This window comes from Brassica napus, chromosome C9, assembly GCF_020379485.1.
Source record: "Brassica napus cultivar Da-Ae chromosome C9, Da-Ae, whole genome shotgun sequence".
Classification (NCBI taxonomy): domain Eukaryota; kingdom Viridiplantae; phylum Streptophyta; class Magnoliopsida; order Brassicales; family Brassicaceae; genus Brassica; species Brassica napus.
In genome coordinates, this window is record NC_063452.1 from 11431960 (window position 1) to 11458208 (window position 26249).

Below are 26249 nucleotides of genomic sequence, written 5' to 3' on the forward strand. Positions count from 1 at the left end.
AATTATTTGATATATAATGTGTGTTGTATTTGATGATAGTATATAAATGTGTTTTATCTGTAATTCAATTAAAACATCAGAATATTGAAATTTAACCCAAAAAAAATGAAAGATGAATTCCTTTTTTTAATGATTTGTTTATGTTTATATAAAAGTTGTTATATATACAATAGTTATGTTATTATTATTTTGTCGAATTAAGTTATATTTTACATATGTCCAATTCAAGACCAGTACAATTTATTAATCATTATATATATTTATTTGTCGAGTATTAATTTATAGACTTTTTAAACATATATATATATATATATATATTATTTATTTATCCATTATTTTGTGTCAATATAATGAATATCCACTTATTGGTTAAATATTTTTATTACCAAACATTATCGAGTAAAGCAAGAAATTCATTGATTATACAATTTGTTAAGAAAATACATTTCAAACTGAAACGAACCACTACAAGAAAATGCAAGTATAGCGACGGCCAAAATCCTCGTTATTTCCTCGTAAAAGAAGGGTTACGAGGAAATGGCGATGAAAGGCGTTTCGTCGTTATATGTTTGTCGTAAGAGAAGATTCATCGCCATTTCCTCGTTCATTAGCGAGGTTATATTTTCCTCGTAAAGAAGAATTAAGGTTTCGTCATAAAGACCACGTGGGGTTTCCACGTAATGCGGTCGTTGTGTTTCCTCGTAAGTAACTCGAAAAGGATTCGTCGTAAAAGACCCGCAAAAACCTCTAAATATATTCGTCGTAATAAAAACGTAAATAACACGAAAGTAATTCGTCGTAATAGAATCGTAAAGTATACGAAAACGAATCCACGTAAAATCCTCGTTAATAGTTCCTCGAGATTTTGTCGTTAATTTTCCTCGTTAATACATCGGGAATTAGCTACGAAATTACTTTGTTTTCTATTTACTGAATTTATAAATAAAAATAAAATAAAAATTATATTTATTTAATTTATTAATAAAATTTTAATTGAAATTAAATCGAATAGAAAATTTTTTTTGGCCGAATCAAAATGAAATTATATAATATATAAATAAGTTTTGAATTTTAAAATACAATAACAAAAAAAAAAAACTAATGCTGCATTGCCGCGTCGTAGAATTCCTCGCTCCTTCTCGAGAGATCTGCCTCGTTGACTTGCACGGATGCCTCGCCTGGAATGGGGTTTTGTTGTTTCATGGTCCTGAACATGGCCTCCCATTCCGGATTTGTGGCCGCTATGACGTCCAAGAAGTTCTCGAGACCACTCATACGAGCTGTGAACGACGTTTTTGTCGAGGCCAACTCGTTTTGTGTCGACGACAGCTGATGTTGTGTCGTCTCCAACACGTCGCGCAGCTCAGAGACTTCATCATCCCGTCTCTGGCCATAAGAGGAAGTCGCTCTCGGAACATCGTTGACGGAACCAATCCCCAACACACGTCCCTTTTTCCTAGGAGCGACCTTAAAAAACAATAAAATATATATTAAAATTTAAATTTTAAAGTAAAATGGAATTAATAAAAAAAATTATATAAAATTTACCTCCTCGTAAATTCTATCCACTTCTATTGTGGATAAGACGACGGGTGATCCGTCGGCGGACTCCTGCGCCAGCTGGGTCTCACGCTCGTCAATACGAGCTGCCACATCGTTGTAGATCTTCTCAGACTTCTCATCTACAAATTCGCCCGCCTTGTTCTTGTGGGTCCGATCGAAAAGTTCCATAAGAGTCGGTAAACGTCCCAACTCCTTGGCCTAAAAACAGTTGAGAAAGTTTTTATTATATATATATATATTAAAAATTAAAAAGTTAAATATTTAAATTACGTACCATTTCCAAACGGACGCGGGCGTGTGGCTTTTGGCCCGTACTATGTTGCATCGCCCTGTGGCCGTGCTCATCTACCGAGTTACGGGAGGCGGAGCAAGACTGGGCGACTCTCATGGCATCAGGATCCCTCCAATAACGGATGAGGCCATCCCACACGTCCGTGGTGATGGTTGCGGGTTTGCCCCGCTCATAGCCCTTCACGATCCAGTCACCCTTCCAGTTGGAGACCGTGTCCAACAAACGTTTCTTCGCCTTGTCGATAAACTCTTTCCGCACCTTCTCATTGACCCCCATGGACCAATTAAATTTTTGCTGCAAAAAAAAAAATATTAATAATTAGTTTAGAAAAATAAAATTTAAAAAATATAAATCAGGAATAAATTGTAAAAACTTACAGCGTAAATCTTGAACCACGTCCTTCTGATGTAGATCGGAGTGGATTTCCAGTTGGGATGTGCATGGAGAAGTAACCTTTAATCGTCTCGGTTACTTCTGTTGCAAGGCAGTTATCAACCCCAAACCTGGAAAAAAAAAACAAATTTAAAGTTTTAAATATTTATTAAAGTCACAAATGAATTTTAAAAAATTAATGTAACATACATACCAGAGAGTTCCGTCAGGTCGGTCGGGGTCTATGATCGGTAAGCCTTCTCTGCCTGGCAAACCGAGAATGTCCTCAACAGTGTACTGAGAGTAAGGACAACTCGGTGGCACCATCAAATCAGCATGAACCTGATTGGCGGGCATCTGAGGAGGCACATGAGGAGCTGGCATCGGAGGAGGAGCTATCGGAGGAGGCACATGAGGAACTGATGGCGATGCCGTAGAAGAAGGCGAGACTCTCTGAGAAGATTGAGTCTCGGGGACGGTCTCCTGCTGACCCGAAGAACCGGGAGCTGAAGAAGAACCGGGAAGTGAAGGCGGGTCTAACCGACTACCCGGTTGACCGAACATCTGCGAGTAGTGAGCAGTACGCTGGTGCTTGCGAATAGTCTGCAAAATTTAAATTTCTAAATTAAAATCAAGAGTAAAAAAAAATTATGAACAGTATTAACTACGTAATTAATAAAATTACGAAACCTAAATTTTCTAAACTAATTTCCTAAACTAAATTCCCTAAACTAACCACCTAATCTAAATTCCCTAAACTACTTAGAGAGGAATGAGAGACTTACCATGGCGAGAGGAAATAGAGAGGCTGTAGAGAGGAAATAGAGAGGAAATGAAGAGGGCTGCGGTTTCGCCTATATATAGGATTAGGTTTCGTCGAAGATTCGTCGCAAAATGACGAGGAAAGACAGAGGCCCGTCTTTCGTTTCGTCGCAAGGCCCACGCAAATTAACGAGGAAATACAGAGGCCCGTGTTTTTTTTGCGAGGAAATACAGAGGCCCGTGTTTTATTTTACGTCGTTCTTGCGACGATTTTTGTTTTTATCATCGACATTACGTGCAAATAGCGAGGCTTTTTTTGCTAACCCCTAAAATCTTAAACCCCAAACCTCAAACCCTATCTTTCTTATCTCCAAACCTCAAACCCTATCTTTCTTATATTTCTTATCTTATACTTCATATATTTCTAACCCTTTAACTTCAAATATATATTTTTTTGAATTTGAAAGGTTTAATACGTTGAAAAACTATTTTACAAATTTTGAATTTGACATATCACACAACAAATCAAACACACTCTACAAATCAAATATGAAAGGTTTAAAAACAAAAAAAAAAGAGAAGAAGATATTTGAATACAAATGATGTAGATTTATGTGGGCTAGACTTACGTATCTCGTCATATGTGTTTCCAATATCTTTTTTTTTTTAAAGTTTATATAAAATAGAAAATAATTTTTTTTTAGTTTATATGAAGTAGGATGGGGAGTTTTAGGGTTTGCACATTTGGGGTTTAGGGATTTGGGTTTCATTTTAGTTTAGGGTTTATATTTACCGACGAATTAACGACGAAAAGTAAAATAAAAAAGCGGACCTCGCTCATTCCACGTAAGTTCATGAGGCTCTTACGACGTTTTGATCTTACGTGGAATAAGCGAGGTCCGCTTTTTTAATTATAAAGCGTCTCTTATTCCACGTAAGTTCACGAAGCTATTACGACGTTTTGATCTTACGTGGAATAAGCGAGGTCCGCTTTTTAATTATAAAGCGTCTCTTATTCCACGTAAGTTCACGAGGCTATTACGACGTTTTGATCTTACGTGGAATAAGCGAGGTCCGCTTTTTTAATTATAAAGCGTCTCTTATTCCACGTAAGTTCACGAGGCTATTACGACGTTTACTGTTACCGTGGAATATGCGAGGTAATGTATTATAAATCGTCGTAAAATTCCCGTGAGGTAACGTGGAAAGTACGACGACTGTCTCTAAACCCCTAAAACGAAACCCCAAACCCCAAACCACATCTTCTTTATCTTCTACTTCATATATCAAACACTTCTATCCTTTAACCTCAAGCAATTCATTCTAATCCAAACCGAAAATTATAAAAACACAATTCCTTTACTTATAATTAATGTCGATATCTTATTTATAAATAAACTCCCATTATCTTTAATTATATATAATAAATCAAACTCATACAAATATCAAATACATTAATCGGATTCATCGACATTCTCGTCATCACTTGAAACATCATCATTTTCATGAAACTCGTCTTCAACAGCTTCCTCCGTGGGATCTTCGGTAAGATCTTCATACTCGTGATTATGCGGATCAATGAGAAGGATGTCATCAATTTCTTGTTCAGGTTCATGAACTTCATTTATTTGTTCTTCTTGCAATGGTGGTTCTTCTCCTATGATGATTCGTCCTCGAGGTGTAACTTTGATCACGGCTAACCAATTTATACCCGACTCTCTCATCCGAGGGTATGGAAGGAAGCTAACTTGGTCTGCTTGTGAAGCTAAGATGAAGGGCTCGAATTTGTTGTACCTCCGGCCACCGTTGACATCTACTACACCGAATTTGTTCAACCGAACACCTCTATTGACGACGGGGTCGAACCATTCACACTTGAAGAGGACGCATTTTAGCTTCAATATCCCTGGGAATTCGACTTCAATAATCTCCGTCAAGATTCCGTAGAAATCTGTTTCTCCTTTCACACAAATTCCATAGTTACTGGTTGCCCGCTGTTTACCATACTCATATGTGTGAAAAGTATAGCCTCGTGTGAAATACATCTGTGATGTGGTGACCTTTACAAGTGGAGATTGAATTACTTCGTGTAACCACTTAGGATAATCTGCATCGTCGTCATAATCAACCTATTTAAAAATAAAAAGAACGTTGAAATACAAATCATTCATGTATGAAAATTTTAAAAGTATTTGATTAATACCTGATTCTTCAACCACTTAACAAAGTGTTGATCTTTTCTTTTGTCTACGTCACTTGTGGATATACCAGGAAATGTTTCTTCGACTTGTGAAACAAACATGCTGTAAAATCACATTTTACATGAATTAATCTCTCTCAATTATATAATGTATACTCAATTTAAGTTACCTTTCAAAATAACGCATCAATGGATCCTCGCAATTGAGTAGAATATAGGTGTGTGCACTATGAGCGTCTTCTTCACTCGACCACCAAACCTGTTTTGATTTCCCACCAAGTCGTCCAATCTGGCTAAAGATTTCTGGAACACCAACAACTGCATATGTGGGCGCAACGCCACCATCATCATATCTTCTTGGAGCTCTTCTTCGGGTACGTACTTTTGACGCAAAGTAGTACGATGTGAAGTGAGAAACTTCTTCTGTCAAACTTCCAGCAATTATAGAACCTTCAACTTTGGCGAGGTTCTTTGCTTTTCCCTTCAAATATTTCATGGCTCGCTCGTACTGATACATCCATCCGTAATGTACCGGTCCACGAAGCAATGCCTCATATGGGAGGTGGATAGCTAGATGCTCCATCACGTCAAAAAAGCCTGGAGGAAATATCTTCTCCAAGTTGCACAATAAGATAGGAATGTTCTCCTGAAGCTGTTCTACGACTTCTTCTTTAAGAGTGCGTGTGCTCAAATCCCTGAAAAATGCTCCAATGCCTATTCCAAAAACAATTAAACACATTGTTAGTCAAATACTATTATTGTAAACTAAACCAATTTAATATTATTGTCCTATTGTAAACTACCTGCAAGTGCTTCATGTACGTTTGTTGGAAGTAGCTCCGCAAATGCAAATGGCAGAAGTCGTTGCATAAAGACATGACAATCATGACTCTTCATCCCGGAGAACTTTTGACCCTTTTCAACACATCTTGAAAGATTTGAAACATACCCATCAGGGAACTTCACTTCTGATGCCACCCAATTGAACAAAACCGACTTTTTTTCTGAAGACAATCTAAAAATTGGAACGGGAACTTGGCCATTGCTTTTTATATGTAACTCACTTCTTGAGCAAATATCCGGCAAGTCCAACCTCGATTTTATGTTGTCTTTTGTCTTCCCTGGGACATTCAATATTGTATTCATGATGTTCTCAAAGAAATTCTTCTCTATATGCATCACATCAAGGTTGTGGCGCAGAAGAAGATCCTTCCAATATGGTAACTCCCAAAATATACTCTTCTTGTGCCAGTTGTGATGAACACCGTAAGAATCAGGCATATTACGAGGGACATGCCAATTACCACCCCAGCGAACTGTTTCGTTAGCTCCGTGATAGTCGATTTGCGCTTCAATTTGTTCTCCAGTTAGATATGGAGGAGGAGTGTCTCTCACAACCTTTTTGTGCCTAAACAAATTCTTGTTTCTTCGGTACGGATGGCCAACTGGAAGAAATCGACGGTGACAATCGAACCAACTTGTCTTTCTACCATTCTTCAGTTGAAATGCATCTGTCGTTCCATTACAATATGGACAAGCTAATCTCCCATGTGTAGTCCATCCAGACAACATCCCATAGGCAGGAAAGTCACTTATGGTCCACAAAAGCATAGCTCGCATCGTAAAATTCTTCTTCGTTGAGCAGTCATACGTCCTCACCCCTGTTGACCACAAATCCTTCAACTCTTTTATCAGTGGTTGTAGGAAAACATCAAGTGACCTTTTTGGATGCTTCGGACCGGGTATTAATATGGTCAAGAATAAAAACTCCCGTTGCATGCACATCTCCGGTGGCAGGTTGTATGGCGTAAGAAAGACTGGCCACAATGAATATTGTCTCCCTGACATTCCAAATGGACTAAATCCATCTGTGCATAATCCGAGGTACACATTCCGGCTATTGCTAGCGAAATTCGGATGTACTTTGTTAAAATGTTTCCAGGCTCTTGCATCTGATGGATGAGTCATCTCACCATCCGTCTGAGTATGCTCGGCATGCCACCTCATCTTTCCAGCAGTCTGCTCCGATTGGTACAATCTTTTCAATCTATCTGTAATTGGTAGGTACCACATCCTTTGGTACGGTACCCTATTACGTCCCCTTCCTTGCGGCTTGAATCGTGGTTTCTTGCAGAATCGACATTCTTCCAACTTCTCATCATCTCCCCAGTAGATCATGCAGTTGTCGATGCAAACATCTATCATCTCCGAAGGCAACCCAAGACTATAAACCAGTTTCTGAATCTCATAATAAGAATCAGCAGACTCATTGTCTTCCGGCAAATACTCTTTAAATAAATCTGCCCATTCGTTCATGCAACTTTCAGGTAGATTGTGATCAGTTTTAATATTCATCATTCTAGCAGCCAATGACAATTTAGAGAGACCTTCTCTACAACCACTGTAAAGTGGTTGATTTGCCGCATCTAACATTTCATAAAACTTTTTTGAATCTATGTTAGGTTCTTCATCTTCATCATCATGAGCTACGAATGCATCAGTTACCATATCATGAACCCTATCATAATCTACCATCGGCTGATCCTCCTGATGGTAACTATGTGCATTATGCAATTGATGATCAACCGGTTCTTCTTGAAAGTTGCTATTACTACTACTAGCTTCATTCTGATCATAACTATAACCTTCTCCATGTTGAAACCAGATATAATAATTTGGCGTGAAACCTCTATTTACTAAATGCTTCCAAACATTTTCACGATTTGCCAACTTTGAATTGTTACATTTCCTACAAGGACAGAATATTTTACCGCTTTCTTGGGCGAGTGGTGTAGAATCTGCTTGATGCATAAAACGCTCCAACCCAGCAAGATATTCTTTTGTCACTCTCCCGTTAGCATCTCTATGCATATACATCCACCTCCGCAACTCGAAAATATTTCCCATGCCCGACATTTTTTTCACGTTTTTTTTTCTTGTTGGTGTGCTTAAAATTATGTTCAAACCTCCATATTTATAGAAAATTTTCGAATCTGGTAGTTGAATTTTGCTAGGAATTTACGACGAAATATTAGGTTGGTTGAAAAAAAAACGTGTTAAGTTGGTGGATTTCTCGTTCTTTCCTCGTAAGTTATTTCCTCGTAAAAATCATGCTAATCTTACGACGAATTTGCGACGAAACACATTTTTCTCGGAATAACCACGTCAACTTACGACGATTTTACGAGGAATCGCTTTACTCGGTATTTTACAAGGCCGTTACGAGGAAACTTTATTTCCTCGCAATTTCATCGTTAAGTCAACGTAATTTCACGAGGATTAGTTTTCCTCGTTAAATTTCCTTGCTAAAACTGTGTTTTCTTGTAGTGAACATATAATGGAATATGAACCAAAACCAATTTGTTGTGTGTTAAGAGCATTTCAAAAACAACTTAAAATATGAAATTTTGATTTTCTAAAAGAAAATTGAAAACTTCATATTTGAAGATCTAATGTACAAAATTTCATATTTGAAGTTATTTATTTTTAAGTCCTTGCAATTATCTGTTTTTCAAATAATATTGTTAACTTTTATTGTTATCACTTTAGTCCTTATAATTTTACTATCTTATACAATTTTGTACTTTTAGTTTTTATAATCTTATGCAATCTTATATAATTTCATATATGTTTTCAACTTTTATAATTATCATTTTAGTCCTTAATTAAAGATTTAGTTATTGCTCTTATTTCTTTTTGTGTAATTTTGTATTAGAATGTAATATTTTATTGATTAGATTAATTATAATATTTTATTATATTGTACTGTGGTAAAATTATTTTGACTTTTATTAACTTTTATCAACAATAAATACTAAAGTGTAAAATATAAAACTTAAATGTATTGTGATTTTATTAACTTTTATCAAGAATAAAGACTAAAGTGTAAAATGTAAAATTTTAAAAAAATTATGATTGTGCGTTAATTTGTGGTATTTTGCTTGATGATGTGGGGTCCCAATGAAAGATATTATTTCTTCAAGTAGCATGTAAATTTTAGATGTCAATTTTTCTAAGATTGCTTAATCATTTGACCAAAAAAAAAGGAATGTTTAATCTAGTTGTAAATGTCCAAGCATAATCTAATATATTACATATTGATATAAACCAGGAAATGGGCTTTACCTCACTCATAGAACTTACACAATATAAGACCCATGCGTGACGTAAATGGCCCATAAGTTGATTTGTTTACGTTTTATTTAAAGCACTTTTCTTATTTATAAATCCTTATAAATAACGTGATGTGTTATAATTTATAAATCCTTATTTGTAATAATTTATGCTTTCTTGGTTTATGAAGAATTATAAATAACGTTTCATATTATTTTTAATGAATTCAATGTATCTAAATTACCAAAGATGATATATAACATTTCATATTTATCTCAAACCAATTTATTTATCTCAAGCATTTTTCTTAAATTTCCTAAAACAAAATAATTTTCTAAAACAAAAAAAAAAGTAAAGAGAACATGTTATATTATCGTCTTCCCTTCCTTCAATCTTCAACGTCGTGACTTCCCCGTTTATCACCGTCACAGAGCATCATGTTATCAACTTTAATCACGGGTCTCTGTCTTGACTAACCTAGGATTCATCGAGCTAGCACTTCATAGTTGGTACTCTTCATAGTCGCACAATCCACTCCGTCTTCAACGCCGGCTTCGACTAAAACCTAATTTCACATCTTCTTGCAGCGATCTAGTGGTTACGGCCTCTATTCCCTGTAGTGCCCTAGCTGCCTTCGATCTCCACAGCGGCGGCCGTCGGATATTCCTCTCTCGTCTCTGTCCGGAGACAACGAAGAAATCGTCACCAGCTCGGCCAAACTTCATCTGGAAAATCAGCTGCGACGTGACGGTGTAGCCTGGATCTTATCAAGATCACTATTTAGTTTAAACAATGAAGAATGGGATGCAAACTGCAGTGGTGAGTGTCATGGAATTAGACATCCGTATTTATATGTACAATTCGGAGTGAAACGCAAAGACGGTAGAATTGGATAATTTAAGGCGAAGTAGTGGGAGGTGGAGTATTAGTTAAGGATTGTAGTTAAGAAGCTTTATTAGATCAATTGAATGAATCGTTTCAATGGTGTTTTCAAAGAGTCTGCAGAAGATAGAGCATGCGAATGGACGATTAATGACATACGCGTTGGCGGAACATCACTGGTGTTGAAAAAATGTTCAATTAGATCTTGCTCGAGTAGTACACGGCCCAACGCATACATACGTTGCGTTTTGGCCTAATGGGACACGTGGCAAGGCCATAGAAAAAAACTTTTCTAGCTGGATGCTGAGGTGGCCTAAGGAAAAAAGAGCCAACATATTTTTATATATAGATAGATAGATAATTAGAAAGTAACTAATTTTTAGTTTTATCTTAGCTTCACCTACCTTAATATTTTACAACTACATTTAGCCAACGTAGAATATGGGATTTCTTCCAGTGATTTTTTTCATCACAAGAGTGTAAATTTCATCTTTTCTTTCACCATTTTTCGAAATCCATTTTATTTCAGCTACATCCTTTATATAACATTTAAGTAATCAAGACAAATAATAGTGTTACAGGAATTTTGCACTTTTCCAAAAATCTAATAGAATTATCATTTTTTTTTTTGAAAAAATTTTAAATTTATTTCAATCAAAAAAAACTTGTTACAGATATGAAACTGCTCCCTCTATATACAAACGATGAGAAAAACTCTATACAAAGTCAAAATCCCCCTTAATCTCTATCAAACCAACTCTCCATTGCCTTATCATACTTCATTCCCTCCTTTCTTCTTACTGAAGTAATTCTATTCCTGATCAACTTGTCCAGCCTAGTAATCAGACATGCCGCCGGTAGAGAGGGTTCTCCAACTCTCCTCACATTCCTTTCATGCCATAAAGCATAAGCAACAACTTGAAAACTATACTGGAGTAACAAAGTCTGCATACTTCCGTGAAGTCCATCTGCTACAATCTGAACCACACTTGACCACTCATGAAATCTCCTATTCCCTGCCATATTTATTATAGTACCCAACCACACTTATTTTGAATAGGCACAATCAAAAAACAAATGGTCCCGAGTTTCGGTAGCCCTTTGACATAACCAGCAAGTGGATATAGCTTGCAGATTCCATCTGAGAACTCTGTCGCCCGTCGCCAGTCTGTTATGGATAGCCATCCATATTAGAAAAGAGAACTTCGGTGTGGCTTCAGAAAACCAAACACCTTTATACCAAGGGACTTTTGGTGAATGAGCCATGATAATGTTCCAAGTTTGTGATGTAGAAAACCCTTCTCTTTACTCTCCATTCTCTCTCTTGCATAAACATATATCCTCCATTTGACTAAGCCCTCTGTTTCTTAGCTTCACCACTTTCTGATCTATCAGCTGGAGAGTGGAGACTCTATGTCTTTTAACCCGATACAACTGAATAGCCCTTTCCACCGTACTGTTTAGAGGAATACCAAGCTCCACTGTTCCTCTTCCTTCTGTTAGATCAATAAGATTCCCCAGCGGCGACCATCTATCGAACCAGAAAGAGGTACTAGCACCGCTGTTGACATCCTTTCTCGACAGTTGCATAGCTAAAGGCCTTAGTTTCAACAATTTCTTCCACATCCAAGACCCTAGAGCACTATTCTCATTTACACTCCAATACGAACCTTTCCGTATAAGATATTTCCAAATCCATTGCACCCATAATGATGATCTGGCTGATAGAATTCTCCATGTGAGCTTTAAACACGTCACTCTATTAGCATCAGACAGATTCTTTAATCCTAGGCCTCCTTCATTCTTCGGTTTACAAACATCTACCCAAGCTATCTTGGCTTTTTGCATAGAAAGAATCGGCCCTGACCAGAGGAAAGCGGAGCATATGCTGTTGATCTCTTGTATACACTTACTTGGCAGTCTGAATGCCGACATCCAGAAGTTAGTGATGCTATAAAGAACAGACCCAATAAGTTGAAGTCTTCCAGCAAATGAAAGGTGCCTCACCGTCCAGGAAGAGATCTTGTTCCTTACTCGAGAGATTAGCGGACTGTAATCTTGGACATTCATTCTTTTGGTAAGGAGAGGAAGCCCAAGGTAACGAACCGAAAGAAAGCCAGCCTCGAAAGGGAACTGCTCTAAAATAGCCTCACTGTCCTCAACTTTAACCCCAGCCAGATAGAGTGTAGACTTCTCCAAACTGATATTAAGTCCAGACATTCGTGCAAATTCTCGAAAAACAGCTAGAATTCCCTCTATAGAAGTCTTTCTTCCATCTGAAAAGACCAATACATCATCCGCAAAACATATGTGTCAAACTTAACTCCTTACAATAAGGATGAAACCCGATTCTCTTCTCTGCTGCAGCTTTATCCAAATTTTTTGAAAGAACTTGCATACAGATTACGAACATATAAGGAGAAAGGGAGCAACCTTGACGCAGTCCTCTCTTGCTATTGAAGTAACCAGCAAGTTCCCCATTGATCTGAATTGAGAAAGAAGCCATCTCAATGCACTTCTTAATCCAAACAATGAACCTCTCAGGGAAGTTTAAAGCTGTTAGCACTGACAACAAGAAAGACCATTGTACAGAATCAAATGCCTTAGACACATCTATCTTCACTGCACATCTCTCTATCACCGAGTCTTTATGATAGCTTTTCACTAGTTCTGAGGCTAAGAGAACATTCTCTATGAGTAATCTGTCTTTTACGAACGCAGATTGGTTCAAAGATATGAAAAGAGGGAGCATACCTTTCATACGGTTTTCCAGCAGTTTGGATATTACCTTATAAATCACATTGCAGCAAGAGATGGGGCGATAATCCTTCATAGTTGCAGCATCATTATTCTTTGGGATGAGGGCCATAATGGTAGAATTAATACCTTTTGGTAAGAACCCTTTATCAAAGAAAGCTTGGATTGCCTTAATGAAATCCCCTCCTACAATATTCCAAGCGGCTTTAAAAAACTCGCTTGTGTACCCATCTGGTCTCGGAGATTTGTCAGCAGCCATGGAAAAGAGAATCTTCTTCACTTCTTCAGCTGTCACAGTTCTCGTTAACATGCTTTTATCTTCATCAGAACATTCATAATTGAGAATCGACTTTAACTCTTCCACGCTGGCTTCTTTATAATCCAGAGGAACATGATTTAAGAAGTTGTAGAAGTGATCTACCGCTTCTTTCTTTATGTCTTCTTGAGTGTCTGCAATCGACCCATCTACCCTCTTAATTTCTCTTATCGAATTCCGAATCTCCCTAACCTTTGCAGCTCTGTGAAAGCTTTTATTATTACCATCTCCCACTTCCAACCAATGAATTTTTGCCCGTTGACTCATAACTTTCTCCTCCAGAGCAGCAAGAAAAATCCATCTTCTGTAAACAATAGTCTCATCTTGAATATTTGCCTGATTCGGGTTTGCAAGAGTCTTTCTCTTGCGCTCCACAAAGAGCTTTATATGCACCCCTTGTCTTCTTTATGATCTCTCCCACTTTCTCCTTGCTTAAGTGCTTCAAAACTGGTTCCAACGCCTTAAGCTTTTTTGATAATCTGAACAATGCCGAAGTGGAAATAAACAAAGGTTCTGTTCCTGCCCAAAGCTCCTCAACCAGAGGCAAAAAATCTGGCATATCCACCAAAGTATTAACAAATTTAAACGGCTTCTTCGGCTTCATTAACTCTGACTTAACCACAATTCTGCATATCTGATGATCTGAGCACCCTCCAGCTTCAAAAACACAATAGGATTGAGGGAATTGTCGCATCCAAATCTCATTCATCAGGGTGCGATCCAACTTTTTACAAATGATTCCAATCTCCCTTTTATTACACCATGTGAATCGAGGCCCCTGATACGACATATCAAGTAGAGAACAGTAATTCACAGTATCCTGAAAGTCTTGCATCCCCAGAGAATCATGTGAAACATCTTCTACTGAATGATACCACCCTTTCAGAATCTCATTGAAATCCCCCTGAACTATCCATGGTGACTTCTTTATTATAGGAGAATCTTGATGAGTTTTAAGATCCTTCCAAAGCTCCTTTCTTTCCTCCTCCAAATTGAAACCATAAACAAATGAGCAAAAGATGTCGTCTACCATCCCCTCCAAAAGAACCAAACATGTAATTAGCTGAACACTCTGAAAACAGGGAGTGACTCTCACCGTTGGGCACTAGATAACCCACAGTCTTCCCCGTCTGCTATAATCATAATTTGTAATAGACAACCAACCCGGAAACACTTCCTCCAAAATCCTCTTCGCTGTATTCTCTTTGACTCTCGTCTCAATTAAACAACCAAACTGAAAACCACACTTCTTCACCCAATCTTTCACCACCTTATGCTTAGAATATTTATTAAATCCCCTAATATTCCAGTAAAAACCAGACATATTAATGGCAACGAGGTTTCTTTTTGTTCAGATAGCTTGGATCCACATCCTGAGCTTTCTGACCTGTTTTATCCTTAAGATACCTATGATTCATCTTAGATTCTCTAGGCAGCATTTGCCTTGGGATCACTTCTTCTATTTCCTTTTGTATCTCTTCATCACTCTGCTCTTCTCTCTCGTTTTCAGTAATATCCTCTTCCTGCTCTTCAACCGGCATTAGTACAGAGAATCTAGAGTTTTTGAGCAAAGACACTTGCCCAAAAGCCAATTCCTGTCTATTGGGTGAGCGACTGGTTTTGCCTGGTGTAACGTCTAGCCATTCATTCTCCTTCCTACTACTTTCCTACGTGTTACTTTCTACTTGTAATATCATCTTATCTCCCTTAGTTCCTACTACCTCTTCCTGATTGCTCTCCACTTCTGATAAGACCCCTGAAATCATCCTTTCTTCATCTATTTTCTTCTGCTCTACCTCCTTAATCTTCTGAACTTCTACAACATCATCGTTTTCCTTCTCCTTAGTTTCACCTTCTTCCAAACCCTCCTGCTCTACTTCTTGATTTTCCTTACCCCTTGGGCATGTTTTTGGAGCATGTCCCCATGTGTTGCAGATTGAACATTTTGTAGGGAACCTCGGGTATATGTATTCCACTAGGACCTCTTCGCCTTGGATATTAAACATCATCTTTTTTGGCAAATCTTTTGCTAAATCCACCTTGACAAAGATCTTTGCCACATCAAGATTTAAGCATTGAGCAGTCTCTGGATGCAACCTCACCGGACTCCCAATAGGGCTTGTCATGAAGCTCAATCCTTGCCACGAGAACATCGATAGAGGTACATTCTTGATATGCACCCACATTGGAATCGACTGTACTGGAGACTTCTCCTTCTCTGCCACCGGTGACCACTTAGTCATGACCACTGGAATCCCAGCTAAGTTCCACATCCCCCTTCTCAGTATTCTGTTTCGATCCGCTTGATTCATAATCCTGAACTTCATCGAGGTAGAATTCACCTCAAAGACCTCTATCTTCTGAGTTTTATCATTTAGATTCAATATCTTATTCATCGCATGGACCTTTGCAATGTGTGGAGCGTTATCGAGGAACTTTCCAATGCTGAAATCTTCCCAGAGTGGCGCAACATTCTTTGCAATCTCCTTTGGAACCGTTACCGATCCAATACCATCTTTCATCGTTACTTCAACATCATATTTTTTCAAAACTTTCTGTCCTTGAACTGCTCCAACCCACGAACCTTTTGAACCTCCAATATTCACTTCTTCCTTCTTTTCTAGGTCCTTCAACTCCTCTTCTTTCTTTGCCTGATCAATCACTCCTTCTTCCTGCCTTTCCAGATCTGTCGATCCATCCTTAGCAGGAACCGCAACCTTCTTCGAAATCTGATTTGAAACCCTTTCAGTGCTCTGCTGCCTTCCTCCATGACCTAGGTCTTGTGAACCCCCTTGGGATGTACCCTCACTCATCGTTTTAAATATCGTTTTAAAGATATATATATATATATATATATATATATATATATATATATATATATATATATATATATCTTTTTAAATTAAACAATATAACATATAAATTACATAAATATTTTAATTTCAAAATTTACTTTGAACAATATTTTTTTATAAAATTTTTGAACAAACATTGACAACTTAATTTTTTAAAAATTAAAAATTATTAGTCCCACAATGAAAATTTTGTTATCAGTAATTTAAAATTTTTGTTATAAAAAATACAAATGATCAAAAAACCATATAAGAAGAAAGCATGAACTAATAGACATTAATATTAAAAATATATTATGTATGTTAATATCATTAAAATTTAATTATATATCATATCAAATAGACAAAAATATTGTTTTGATTAATAAAATTAATACATATGTTCACACCAATTTAATTATATATGTAATAGTTACTAACTTTTAATTATTCAATTTATATTTATTATTTCATAATATGTGATAACATTTAATACATAAAATAATTTTTATATATAATGATTATTCCGCGTGCGTAAATCTTAATCTAGTACGAGAGTATAAATTAAACATATGTCACGTGACTGTTAGCAAAAAAACATATGTCACGTGATCCTTCATTTTACAACCACCTCTTGCGGATCATGCTATAAGACTTTGAAGTGTCATCATATATTTAAATTGAATGCCCTTTGATAAGAAAAAGATAGGATTTTTTACACTTAGAAACATTTTTCTACATCTAATCTATTAAAAGGGAATTAGATTTTGTACTTAACCCTTAGTTTTACTCAATAATTACTTTCTTATGTCACTGATATTAAACAAAGAGTTTTGACTTTTAATTAAATACATAATTTTCCTTATTAATAAACTTTAAAAATACTAAACTAATTCATCTTCCGTTCACATATAGTTCTATACAATTAATAAAAAACAGCGTTTTACCTTATTATTAAACCATACAATTAGAAACCGATACTAAACCAAACTATTAAAAATCATCAAATTAGATGAGCTGGTTTCCTACATATGCTGAGAAGACCATTGATAAAACATTGTATTAAATTGTGATAGTACCTTCTCCCTGTATTACATCGCATCTTCATCTTAATAACACCACATGTTTTCTCGGTCTGGAAAATCAAAACACTTATATTAGATAGAACAAATCCATGTAATTGATTAAGAAAGATTGAAAATTATATTCTTACGATCATAATATATATTATGTTTTATACAAATTAAAAAAAAAATTCAACATCAAAAACAATAAGATAATATCGGTAGAATTTATTTTGTTTAAAATTAAAACTAATCATTTATTAATTTCCTAAAAGAATGACCTTCCTAAATCTATTCCTATATTTTAGCAAATCTTTGTAACAATCACGATATCAAATCATTCACATAACTAGCACAAGATTTTTTTAGGTTTATTATCTTGCAAATCACGTTTAAAATTATATCATTTAACCGGACTAACCTGTTTATTATTTTATGGGCTTGGTCCATTAAAATATAATTAAAGCATAATCCACATATATTGTGATGAAAATAAAGTTTTAAAATTGTAATTAAGTTTTGGCCCATTTTAACAAATTAATTACCAAAAAGTTATTTTTTTATTTGTCATGTTGTTAATATAATACATATCGTTTATATATCAACCCATCTATTTATAATTTACATAAGATGCTTTATTTTGAAGATTTTGAATTATAAATTTACATAAATATATAATTACATTATAAATAGGATAATGTAGTTAAGTATTACTAATTGACAAATATCTTATATAATAAATCGTTTTGATTTTTCTAATATCACATCACGATATAAACAATCAACAACAAATTTAGAAACAATTACTTTTTCATGTTGGGTTTAATCTTGGTAATAAAATGAACCGAGCTTTCTTTTGGGTTTACATCAATCTAAAATCTCAAAAAGATATGAAACAGTAACATCAATGTTTAACATCTATTAAGTTTGAACATATATCCGCGCGGACGCGCGGGTTCAAAATCTAGTTTCAATTATATTACAAGACACTTTGTGCTTGAGACACACTTTTCTTTGTCGAAAAGACTCTTGTATCTCTTCTTTTGATTCTACTTTATTATTTTTCTTATTATGTTTTATGTTATTATTTACTTTCATCTCAAGTTCTAAAATATATTAAACAAAAATAATTGTCATAAAAAATTATATATAAAATTCGTTTTTTTAAGATCCATTTTCATATATATATATATATATATATAATATTAACATATAAGCAAAATTAAATGTGGACGTAGACACCAAAGCTAGGATAATAGAATTATAGACTAGCCGTGGACATGAACGTTTTAACACAAAGATCATTGGTTGATACCTTTAGAAGTTGTTCTTCGCCATAATATCTGGGAAAGGGAAATCCACATAACCACGTTTCGACCGTTACTCCCATTGTCACCGTCACCGCACCACCACCACGATCGAGTTTTGGTTCCAATTCGCTAAAGGTCTCATCTTTTGATCCACCGTACACCTATCTACTGGAGACTTCCCCCGTGATCACATCCAATCCAACGCAACTAGCTCTTGATCTCTGATAAGACAACTCGATAAGAGTTTCCTTATCCATTAGAGATTGATCGAGCTGTCTTATCGGAGACTGAGAGCTAGTTGCGTTGGATTGGATGTGGTCACGGGGGAAGTCTCTAGTAGATAGGTATACAGCGGATCAAAAGATGAGACCTTTAGCGAGTTGGAACGGGAACTCGATCGTGGTGGTGGCGTCGGCGGTGACGGTGGGAGTAACAGTGAAAACATGGTTATGTGGATTTCCTTTCCGAGAGATTATGGCAAAGAACAACTCTTAAAGGTATCAACCAATGAATCTTGTGCTAAAATGTTCATGTCCACGACTGGTCTATAATTCTACTATCCACGATTTGATGTCCACGTCGACATTTAATTTTGTTTATACGTTAATATAATATATACATATATGAAAAAGAATCTTAAAAGATAGAAAACTTTATATATAATTTGTTATGACAATTATTTTTGTCTAATATATTTTAGAACTTGAGATAAAATTAAATAAAAATAAAAAGTGGAAAATAATAACATAAAATATATAAAAAAAAACTAACTCTCATACTTGTTCTCTCCAATACTCCAACATCTTGTTTTCCATAAGGATATAGTTGTTCAATAAATCAGCCGACTCTACAAAAAAATGTCTACAAAAAATGTCTCGCATGTTGAAAGTATTTCTAAGTGTAAAGAAAATTCAAAATGTATCTTAGTGAGTAATCAACTCTGGTTATATGTATTTATTTATGCAGGGTCATAAACTATATAGTTCAGAATCCGAAGCTTCTACGTTCGTGCATAAGTTTGCATTCTATGCTAATTTTTATTTGGATTTATTCGACCGGTCAAGAGATTCATAACAACTACAACCACAATAGTAAGTTCATTTAACCGTATTTAGTGACAGCACTTTAAACAACTTCATTTCATATAAAAACAATAATGGTTTTTGCAAAAATGACTCAAAACAAAAATCAAATACAAAACTAACTCATAACTGTTTTGGAACTTTTATTTATCTTATTCACTTCAGTTCGAATTATCCACGAAAATGTCATTATTTTTATTCTGTTTTTAGAGAATGCGTGTTTTATTCAATCATCTTCATCTTCCTCTTTTATTTACAACATTGTCATTATTATAAATCACTATGAACAACCAATTTCAAACTCAAAATGTACCTAAATCAGCTTCATATTCTTATTTCTTACACACGCAAACCATTTTCTTTCCACTTCCTCTTTTATTTCATCCCAGAAACCCAACTTTGTGATTTAAAAATTTATGTAGGGGTTGACTAAGATCCACACGTAATCTTCAGGTGGTAATTAAGGGGGAGAAAAGAGAAAGATTATTAGCTTCAGAACCACGTTGCCAATTTCAACATAAGCTCGCATGATGCGTGTTTAATTAGCTATATCTTAAGCGTTAACGGAGATCAATTCGTAATCTGTATCCAGCTTGTAAGGAAATAAATATATGCATGTATTCAACCAAAAAGAACGTTCAAAACATGACGAGTAGAAAAGAAAAGAAAAAATGGATATAACCGCCGCCCCCCCCCCCCCCCCCCCCCCCCCCAATTATATGATATATATCCCGAAATTAGAAGAATAAAAAAACAAGATGAAAACAGATGGTAAAATCACAATATTACGATTGATGATATTTTTCTTGCTCGTTGCAATAGTTGCAGGTGAGAACGAAGCTGTGCTTGATTATCTGGGGTTACCTCTCAAGGCCAGATATAATTATCACGCCGTTGTCCATACTATTCCGAAAGGAGGAGCATTCATTAGCCAGTACGGAAAGTTGACAAGGAAAGGCATGAAATGCCCTCAGAATGTGTTAATGCTGTTTGGGGAAGATGATATTTCCAAACGCAACCAAATTCAATTTGTATTATCATCATCATCATCAGATGTGGTACGTGTATCAACAGAGCTTAACATCAGGTTCGTGCATCCTTTATGCAATGTGTCCGGGTACTGGAGAGTCGCAAATAGCTCATCGCCACTCAAAGAAGTAGTCATGACTGGATCCAAGTCAAGCAATGACAGTACCTTCACCATCCAGAAATCTGGAGACGGATTTTACAAGTTTGCTTTCGGAAGTGCTGACAAACCTATGTCTATCGGTTTACAGCCTATTCATGTTTCAGCGAAATTGATATTGTCGAAAGACATTGACTTTAGCGTTTCCTTCCACCATGTGTTTTAAAACATGTTCAGCCTTTTACCGGTTCTCTTGTATTTTATTTTTCATGCAATGTTTCATTCCAAATCAAATAAATTTGTGTTTTTTTTTTCTTTTGATGTAATTTTTATTAAAAATAATAATAATAAGAATTTCTTTTAATTTTTTTTTTTTTGAGATACTCACATAGTCACATCTAATTTTTATTATTTCTTTGTTTTAATTTTTAATACTTGAGCAAAACAAAAACAAAATAGAAGAAAACAATTGAAAAGCTGTGGATGTACAAACACTAAAATTATTGAGAGATGATGATGATAGACGGGCCCAAAAAGAGAGAAGAATGAGATCAATGACGACAGTAGAGAGTATTAAACAAAAGAACCATGTTCAGCGGGATCAAATTCTGATTCGGCCCCAAACACCATGAAAAGATCTGATATGGCCCTCTTATATTTTCATTGGATTGGTTTGGATTCGATTCGTTTAGACGGATTTGGTTCAGGTTTAGTAACATTTTCAAAACCCGGTTGAACCCAATATAATTTTGAGTTTGGATCTTAATTGGGTTTTCAATTCCAAAATACTGATTTGTATTTACTTAAATCTGAAAACTAAATAAGGATCTTGTGACCAAAGACCAGAAATAAATAAAAAATTGAAATGATAAATTTGAAATGTTCTTGTCACAATTATTTTTGGTTCTAGTGTAATTTTTTACAAGTGAAATTTTAGACTATAGATAATGAAATTAGAGGAAAAAAACTCAAAAGATATATGCAAACACATCATATCAGATAAAACCGAAGCGAAAACACATCAAACCCGATAAACTCAACTATATCTAAGAAGGAAGAGAAAATATATATATATATATATATATATATATATATATATATATATATATATATATATATATATATATAAAAAGAAAAAGCACCACATACCAAAATATATTAAACTAAGTATTTGAGTTAATTATTTATTTTAGGTACTCAATAAAATCTCAGTGTATTTATTCAAGATTAAGTTCGAGTATGGCATGAAGATTTTTCTGGAAACTTTGAAAATTTCAGATTTTGTTGGATATTTATTTGGGTTTGGATTAAGATAAACTCATAACCAAAAATATCGTAAAATAAGTTCCCATTCGATATTTCTATCGGATTCGATTTGGTTCAAATTCAGTTTTATCAAGCTAGGTTCAGTTCTGTTTTTTTTTTTTTGGATTCTGTTTATTTTTCCACCCTAATCATAACCATTTTTAAACAATAAATTTTTATAGTATTGTTCAGTATGGTAGTTGAATGGCTGATTAATGGCGAGTATTTTCAATTTTGATCTAGGAGCCGAGCAGCCACCTTTATCTTTCATTGTCTGAGATTTTTTATAGCTAAAATAAAGAGAATTGTGAATAGAACTGAAAAAGGAGATAGAGAAACTGTAACGGATGAGCAGATGATTTGTTTCAACTGGGATTTCGATCGACAAATTTGCAGGGAAGAATTAAGTCGTGTTGACACGGCATATATTTGGAATCTGATTGGCTCAAATTAATTGTTGACGTAGACATCGCCTTTTAGTATTACTTATTCTTGGGTTCACCAACCAATAGGATTTTCTTATTTCATATTCGATATCTTTTGAAAAAAGAAACAAAATATTGTCAAGTTATATTATGGTTTTTAAATAAAAAAGTAAAAAAATAAATAAAAAATAGTAGTAATTACAAAAAAAAATTTTAAAAAAATATTTTTAACGTCGTCATCAAAACAGTAAACCCTAACTCCTAATCCCTAAACCCTTGGGTAAACCCTAAATCCTTGGGTCAACCCTAAATCCTTGGATAAATCCTAAACTCTAAATCAAAAACACTAAACACTAAAACACTCAAGGGTTTACGGTTTAGGATTTAGGGTTTAGGGTTTAGTTTTTTGGTGTTTAGTGTTTTTGATTTAGAGTTTTTGATTTATCCAAGGGTTTAGGGTTTACTCAAGGGTTTAAGGTTTAAGATTTAGGATTTAGGGTTTAATGTTTTGCTGACGACATTAAAAATATTTAAAAAAACAATTTTGTAATTACTATTATTATTATTATTATTTTACTTTTTTTTATTTTAAAACATAATATAACTTGACAATATTTTGTTTTTAAAACATATCGAATATGAAATAACGAAATTCTATTGGCTGGTGAACCTAGATGTTCACCTTAGGGGGTGAACCCAAGAATAACTCTTTTAGTATTAGCATAAAAAAATTCTTTTTCTTTAAGATTAAATTTAATATATTAAATGTGTAAAAAGATAATTTAACCAATCAACTTAAATTTACTTACAGATCCAATCCGCTCACCTGAAATTCGACCTGGTTTATCCACCCTAAAAACCTAAATCCAAATTTTTTATTTGTCTATCAACAAATCATTTCTTCATCTTGTAACCCAAATCAAAATTAAAAATAAATTCTCTAAACAGTCTGACTGTTTTTGTTCTTATCCCAAATCGATCCATCCATTTTCTCACATTTGAAATCGAATTTCATCTTCAATGTACAAATTCACGACAAAGAAGACCTTAACATATTAATTGTACAACTAAAACGAGTATAACTAGTACAATTAAAGCATATATAACTAATATAACTAAGCCAAAACGCATATACTTAGTATAACTGGTACAACTAGAACATGTATAACTAATACAACTTTGCAACTTTTGTTCAGATAACTTATAATCAAAGCCTTTATTCTGCTTAATATTATTTAGTTAATGGTCATTTGAGATTATGTGTTGTGATAATGATTTGTTTTACTAGTTGTAATATTTTTACTGTTTTCGGGAAAAAAAATTGTCTTCATTTTATTTTATAGATTTATTGTGCAGTATACTCGGCAAATGATTTCGAATACAAAAATAACCTTCATTTTTATTTAAATCGCAAACAATAACCTAAGTAGTAGACTTATTTGCCAGTCTGCGTTTGTAGACTAAATTGAAGTCTACACTTAGCTGATTGAGTAGACTTGATTATAACAAACTCTATCTACATTATGTAGCAAAAATTCAACCAGAAAAATCACGTTTTTTAAAAAAGAAATAATTTTAACATCAAAATTTTATATTAAATTAAAGATCTAATGGTTTTAAGTGAATATAACCAGAGATACAGTTGACGGTAAGATGATAAATGCAAAATATTATAATATAAAAATTAATAGGAGTGACAAAAGGTAGAGAAGACATTCAAAAAAATTTTTACTTGAAATCCTAGAGTTCGTGTTCGAAAGAACACATTGAGGTAAAATTTACAACTAATGTTGAAATATCCAACTGATGAGAATTGAGAGCGGTTAACAACCGTCTATGATACTCGACTATTGGCTGACAAGAGATACAAAGCTCTAGAACCGTAACCAAAAGTGAGATAATTAGGTTTTGACTGTCTACATTTGGAATTAAAATTCCATTGTGATACAATAAGGATGAGGACAGGAAATAAATTAAACATATGTTATGTGACTTTTCATTTTGCTAGGTGGATCCGCCTCTTGTGAATATGTTCATGCAAACTTTATCCTACTATAAAACTTTGAAGTCTTATGATATATTTAAATTGAATGCCTTTTAAATAATTTCTTGTAGATTGCACGAGGTCTATATTTCAATTCTCGGCAAAAGCGATTTATTAGACAATTATGCAGAATACGGAAGAAAGACTTACAAGATATCTTTAACATGATGCAAATAAATCCGGTCAGGCGTAGATCTTCATTGGACGGCACGAATGATGCAATTAGGCATAGATCCTCATAAGTCAGGTAGTATTATCGGTTGTCGAATCGTTTATATAATCTTTTTCTAATTGTAATATCATAATAAATCAACGTTAAAAAAATTGAATGCCATATATGTATTTATTTATGTAGGCTAATAGAATAAATAGTTTACAACCTGAAGCTTCTACGTGCGTGCATGAGTTTGCATTGCTTTAATTTTTATTTAGATTTATTCGACCGGTCAAGCGAGATTCTTAACTACTACAACCACAATAATTTAAGTTCGTTTTAACTCTATTTAATGCCGAACAATTTAAGCGATTCATCTCAGGATCATGTTTTGTACTCGTTTCATATAAAAACTATATATTTCAATTATCATCATATTTAACTAAGTTTGTGCGGTGTGGATGAGCGAAGTTTAAGAATTGCAAAAACGAATTTATGTATATGCTGTTCAAAAATAATGTCAAGTTTCTTATATGCACTTATGACTCGGTGGAATCTACCAAAAACAAAAATTCTTTAAAAATACACGGATTAATTTTCATTATACGAACTATTTTGGATCCCCGTTCAATACACGAACTAATTTTCGTTGCCTATTAAATACACAAACTTTTGAGATTCACAAATTTTACACATCATTTTAGACGGCGTTAACTATATTTAACGGAAGTGACGACGGCGTTAGTGTTTAAATTATGAAAAGAAAATTCTTTAAAATACATAAACTATTTTTAATTTGCTAATAAAATACACGAACTATTTTGGATCCCCGTTTAATACACAAAATAATTTTTATTTTCTATTAAATACACAACCTTTTAAAAATTTTAGATTTTACTATCGATTTAGACGATGTCAACTATGTTTAGCAGAAGTGAAGAAAATTTTAGTGTTTAATTGAGCATGTGGTTAAACTGTGAAGAACAAATTCCTTAATAATCTTCCGATAGATTATATTGTTAGTTTTCTTCTCCATTACGCTTCCATAATGTAAATTTTTTTGGGTGAAATTTCAAAAAAAATTTTATCATAGTAGAAAGAATATATGTAAAACCTAATTCATAACACTAAACTTATTTATCATAGTGTTAATTAACTTTGAATCATTATCACTACTATCAAAGCGAAGAACAAGAATTAGAAATGCATAATACTAAACTAATTCCAAAACCAAAAACTCGTTTAAAATTACGTAGTTTTCTTCGTCATTTTTCACAACATGGAAATTGACTCCACTTCGAATCGATATAAGAGAAATCAAAGTAAAGAAGAAGAAAAAGAACATAGTTTGGCGAATAAAAGAGGTTGGAACAGATTAGAGTGCCAAACTCTAATTGAAACTAAATCAAATTAATTTCAATTGCTGAGGGTGAGCATACTTTTCACAGTTAAATCACTTGTTTGATTAAAACATTGTCTTTACTTCTGTTAAATATAGTTGACATCGTCTAAATCGATGTGTAAAATCTGCAAATTTCAAAAGTTTGTGTATTTAATGAAAAACAAAAATTAGCTTGTGCATTAAACGGGGATCCAAAAATAGTTAGTGTATTTTATTAGCAAATGAAAAATAGTTTGTGTATTTTTAAGA

At 34.3% G+C, this 26249-nt stretch overlaps 2 protein-coding genes across 2 annotated transcripts; one reads left to right on the top strand and one right to left on the bottom strand.

Annotated features, from left to right (window-relative positions):
- Positions 1-11489: 11489 nt before the first annotated feature.
- Positions 11490-13524, bottom strand: LOC125592470. Its single transcript, XM_048767658.1, has 4 exons — positions 12592-13524; positions 12487-12540; positions 12330-12395; positions 11490-12281 (listed from the first exon to the last, which is right to left on the bottom strand). Exons 1-4 carry the CDS (start codon positions 13522-13524, stop codon positions 11490-11492), a joined length of 1845 nt encoding a protein of 614 aa, XP_048623615.1.
- Positions 13525-20338: 6814 nt separating this feature from the next.
- Positions 20339-20896, top strand: LOC106393474 (21 kDa seed protein-like). The gene has a single exon (XM_013834173.1). The coding sequence runs from the start codon at positions 20339-20341 to the stop codon at positions 20894-20896; it is 558 nt and encodes a 185-aa protein (XP_013689627.1).
- The last annotated feature ends 5353 nt before the right edge of the window (positions 20897-26249 follow it).